Here is a 5,389-nt window from a genome sequence, read left to right as displayed (position 1 = left end):
AGGTTCAGCAGTTTAACATGCGAGTTATATTATGCCATTAGCCCCTAGACACATTAACCCTGATTTCTCCATCTCTATAAAGTCCTGTACTATTATTGATGAATTAATTTGAATTCCACTCAATATCTGTCAGGGAAGGTTATGTCCAGGTTATAATACTCATAAGTACATTACCACACATGCTGAGATAGAAGTAGCCACTGGTATGGTGGGCGTGGCTCAGAACAACAGGCACTAGACATTTAGCCAATCAGATGAAGAATATTTTAGCACTTTATTATCAAACAATACAGTTTCACTGAGAAGTCTGTAACAAATGCTTTAACAATCAACAAATTAAACTGTAGATAATAATGAGAACTGCACATATTACTACTAGTTAGAAATAGATATAACACAAAACCATTCATTCATTCTTAATAGCAAACACACACACAGTGTTTGCAGTTAGATGGGATAGCTTTGTCAAGATCACACACAAAAGATACTGAACCTTAACATACTGAACCACTACACAAATTCAGGAATTACGACTTCCCATTACCAAGCTAGGGCTTGTGTGTGGGAGTCATGAGTCTGCTATTGTGTTTGGAGCATTAATGTGTATGTAGGTGTGTGTGTGGGGTACTGTGTTTGGAGAGTTATTGTGAACGTTGATTTGTGTGTGTGGTACTTCAAACAGTAGTTGGAAGAAATCATAACGTGAGTGTGTGTGTATGCATGACCGAGTTGGTTCAGTCTTCATCTTCTAAGCCCTCATAAACCAGAGCAGTGTCCTTTGCTTGAGTGTCAGAACTGTAACACCCTTTGGCTTCACCACTGACTACAGGGCAAAGGTCCTGCTCACACCATCTAAATAACACACACACAAACACACACAATGTGGAAACTTTAATTATAAACGTCCAGGTGTATTATTTATTTGCACTACCTATCATTTGCTCTTGGATGAGTTTCCATTAATAAAGGAATCTTTATAATCTTTAGAGGATTATGACCAGATGGAATGTCTTTACTTGTCATATATGAAACTAAATGCTTTTTTCTACACATTCCAGCTTCTTTGGCAGGGAGCCAAAAAGGTTAAGGACCCTGCTCAGGTGTTGCATGGCAGATTTGAACCCACAACCTGATTGGAAGCCCAAAGTCCTACCCACAAGACTACCACTAGCATTCCTTTGTGCATGGGACTCTTATGAGATTATGACTCTCATAATATCCTCCGTGTATGATACTCTCAATCTGCTCAGTGTATGGGACTCTCATATTCTCCTGTGTGCATGGGACTCTCAATTTTTGATGGTTCATAAGAAACATCATAACTACAGGTTCTTTACAACACCATGCATCCTATTAATGTTCAAGCAGAACCACATACTCAAAACACACACACGGCAAACACACACATATACAATTTACAGACACACACAGCCACACTTTACCTAACTGCAGCGTATATGTCTGAGTGTGAAGCACCTTCCCACGATGCATGATCAACTAGTAGAACACCTGAAACAGACAGAAAAAACCTGTAACACACACACACACAACACAGATAACTAACACAAACATGTAGAAAACAGTAACATACACAGTATTTAAAACTATAACAACATAGAACACTAATACTTTATTTAATGAATTCTTTCTAACAGTAAAATGAGTACATCCAGAAATAATAATGATGTATTATGATTATGATGTATCATGATTATAATGCTATTTTATGATGCTGATGTATGATGATGTACTATGATTGTGATGCTGATGTATTTTGATGCATTATAATTATGATGCTGATGTATGATGTATTATGATTCTAATATATTATGATTGTGATACTGATGTATTTACATTTTACCTTTACATTTTTATGGCATTTAGCTGACTTTTTTTTGTCCAAAGCGCCTTACAATTACTACTTAATACAACTTGAGCAATTGAAGGTAAAGGGTCTTGCTCAGCGGGCCAACAGAGGCAACTTGACATTGGGGTTTAAACTGGCAACCTACTGATTACCATCTTAACCATGATTATGATGCTGATGTTTGATGTATTATGACTGTGATGTAAGATTGGCACTGTGATGTAAGAGGAGGCCCCGTGTCTACAGTGTAATATAGCCACCCTTCTTTTCAATAACAGTCATAAGCCTTCCATCCATGAAGTCTGTCAATTTCTTGATCTGTTGACAATCTGTTGACACTGTTCAGAGAACTGTACTGTTTTCCTTCACCGTAAATCTCCTGTTTAGGAAGTTCTCAGTAGGGTTTAGGTCAGGTGAGGAAGGGAGCCATATCATTATTCTTTCATCTTTAAGGCCTGTACTCGCTAGCCATGCAGTGTAGTACTTTGAAGTATGCAATGGAGCATTGTCCTGCATAAAAATCATGGTCTTCTTGAAGGATGCAGATTTTTTTTCCTGTACCACTGCTTGAAGAAACTCTTTAAAAACTGGCAGTAGGTTTGGGAGTTGATTTTGATTCCATCTTCAACCCAAAAGATCCAGCTAACTCATCTTTAATAATACCAGCTCATAGCAGTACCCCACCTCCACCTTGTTGGCATCTGAGTCGAAGTGGAGGTTTGGACCCATTACCGATCCAGCCATAGGCCCATCCATCTGGACGTCAAGAGTCACTCTCACCAGTCCATAAAGCCCTTTAAAAACCTGTCTTCAGATATTTCTTGGCCCAGTCTTGACATTTCAGGTTATGTGTCTTGTTCAGTGGTGGTCGTGTTTCAGCCTTCATTACCTTGGCCAAGTCTCTGATTACTGAACACCTTACACATCTGGGCATTCCAGGTAGGTTGCAGTTTTGGATTATGACAGCACTGAAGGATAATGGGTTCCTGGTCACTTCAAGTTTAATTCTTCTCAAATATTTTGCAGTTAATTTGCATCTTTTTTTCTCAACACATTTCTTGCGACCCTGTTGACTATTTGCAATAAAACGTTTGATGTTTTTGTGATCATGCCCAAAACGCCCAATAATTATGCACAACCTTGATATAGGGTGTTGATCTCCTTAGGCTACACCCTCCCTCATTACACAAATACACATTACCTAATATGTTTAAATCCAATTCATTTACATTTATGGCATTTAGCTGTGGCGTTTATCCAAAACAACTTACACTTCTGAGGGAACACAACTTGAACAACTGAGGGCTAAGGTCCTTGCTCAGAGGCCCAACAGTGGCAACGGTGGGGCTTGAACTGGCAACCTTCCGATGACAAGTACCTTAACCACTGAGTCACCACTGCCCTAATGCATTCCAATTTATACAGCTTGGAGTTGAAAAATATGCATAATAATTGCTTCTTGCCTAGTAAATGTGCACATAGTGCATGTTACCCGTTTGTGTTTGTCTGTGTGTGCACGCGCGCATGTGTGCTACCCATATAAATGCGAGCAAGGCTGTAAGCCAGGTCCCGTGCTGCGAGTTCCAGACTGGCAGGGGGGCGTGATGCTGCAGTCTGGATAAACTGAGCCAGGCTGGAGAGGGAGGCCCCAACACGAGACACCACAGGACCCAGAGCAGGACTGGCAACGTGCAAACGGTCCTACAGGGACACGGACACACACACACAACAAATTTATAGAGCAGCAAAAAGGGCTTCTGCACTCTTATATAGTATATAAACAATGACCCCCTCACACACACACAGTCAAATACATGTTATGGAATGTTAAGCAGTTATTCTTTAGTCAATGGCAATAGAGAATGAACTTCACACATTTCACATAAAGCCAAAGTGGCTGGAAAAAAGGAGAAAAGAAGTGGAGTGATAAGTCCTGGAGATCCATCCGGTAAAGACTTTCAGTGCTGTAAGTGAAGCACAAGATAACATGTTAACTTACACTCTTTAGTGTAGCCACATGTCACCTAGGGCTACTACAAACACTACAAGCTAGACTAGCTCTTACGCCAACTAACATGGTCAACGCATGCGCTGGAAAGTTATTTTCGATGTTTTGCGATGTTTTTATTAATCTTGTTATGATAAGACACCGTAGAAATATGCTTCAAACATTTCCTGAAGCTGCGCACTTCCTTTTACATTTTGTCTCTAGTAAGACTAAAGAGTCTATGAGAGGTTAGATTATAGGTTAAGATACACGTCATTGGCCTCTGTTCGTGTAATTCGCGTGTCAATCAGGTCTTGGCCATCTCGCTGTGTGTGATTGTGATTTGATGCATGTGTGTTTCAGTCTGTGTGAAACTAACCAATAAACAATCATGAAATCACTAAGGATTTACCTTTCAGGTCGGAAACGTTTCCTCCATCGTTTAATTAACAACTAGCTAGCTAGCTAAAATGTGCAAAAAGTATACTGCTGCTGAAGTTGTAGCTATTTTGTAAAGTAGTGACAAAAATAACGGAGCCTTAGAGCTTGAGGGGGTTGATTCCCTTGATGATGAAGAATACAAAAATAAAGAGGTCGATGGCTAAATTAATGTTATTTTACAATAACACACTGCTTTTGTCAACCAAACTCTTTGGTAAACTAATTTCAAACACCAAAACAGTTGGTTCACATGAGTAAAGGTATGTTTTCAAAGGTAAGGCCAAATTATTTATGACTACCACTAATACTATCAGTTAGCCTAGCTCTTATGACTACCACTATCAGTTAGCCTAGCTCTTATGACTACCACTATCAGTTAGCCTAGCTCTTATGACTACCACTATCAGTTAGCCTAGCTCTTATGACTACCACTATCAGTTAGCCTAGCTCTTATGACTACCACTATCAGTTAGCCTAGCTCTTATGACTACCACTATCAGTTAGCCTAGCTCTTATGACTACCACTATCAGTTAGCCTAGCTCTTATGACTACCACTATCAGTTAGCCTAGCTCTTATGACTACCACTATCAGTTAGCCTAGCTCTTATGACTACCACTATCAGTTAGCCTAGCTCTTATGACTACCACTATCAGTTAGCCTAGCTCTTATGACTACCACTATCAGTTAGCCTAGCTCTTATGACTACCACTATCAGTTAGCCTAGCTCTTATGACTACCACTATCAGTTAGCCTAGCTCTTATGACTACCACTATCAGTTAGCCTAGCTCTTATGACTACCACTATCAGTTAGCCTAGCTCTTATGACTACCACTATCAGTTAGCCTAGCCCTTATGACTACCATGAATACTACCAGCTACAAATGTATGAATTACTCACAAAAAGAGAACCAAACACAAATACAATTATTATTCGCAGTGGGTTCCTGCATATTACTAAGAGTACCGAGCCGCTAAATGCTAAACAGTTAACGTAATTAGCATTAAATAATTACATGCCTGATTGAGCTCTACAATAACAGGGCTAACTAGCCCCGTTAATCAATTTTCATATTAATGTGTATTTAGCATTA

At 39.5% G+C, this 5,389-nt stretch overlaps 1 protein-coding gene across 5 annotated transcripts in view; it reads right to left on the bottom strand.

Annotated features, from left to right (window-relative positions):
* Window positions 1-255: 255 nt before the first annotated feature.
* LOC113567715 (acyl-CoA dehydrogenase family member 11) overlaps window positions 256-5,389 on the bottom strand; it is a 17,646-nt gene continuing 12,512 nt past the window's right edge. For 4 of the 5 annotated variants that reach the window (XM_035534934.2, XM_035534935.2, XM_035534933.2 and 1 more), the window contains 3 exons: window positions 3,403-3,568; window positions 1,443-1,509; window positions 256-852 (listed from right to left, as the gene is read on the bottom strand). In XM_035534934.2, the coding sequence (XP_035390827.1) occupies window positions 735-852; window positions 1,443-1,509; window positions 3,403-3,568 (351 nt within the window). In that variant the 3' untranslated portion in view covers window positions 256-734. Of the gene's footprint in view, window positions 853-1,442; window positions 1,510-3,402; window positions 3,569-5,389 lie in introns of those variants that run through there. The other variant, XM_035534936.2, reaches the window with a different exon arrangement.

The sequence above is a fragment of the Electrophorus electricus genome, chromosome 18 (genome assembly GCF_041902795.1).
Source record: "Electrophorus electricus isolate QZ-2024a chromosome 18, ASM4190279v1, whole genome shotgun sequence".
Taxonomy (NCBI): Eukaryota; Metazoa; Chordata; class Actinopteri; order Gymnotiformes; family Gymnotidae; genus Electrophorus; species Electrophorus electricus.
Note: the sequence above shows the minus strand (reverse complement) of the source record. Positions and strands in the feature narration are given on the sequence as shown.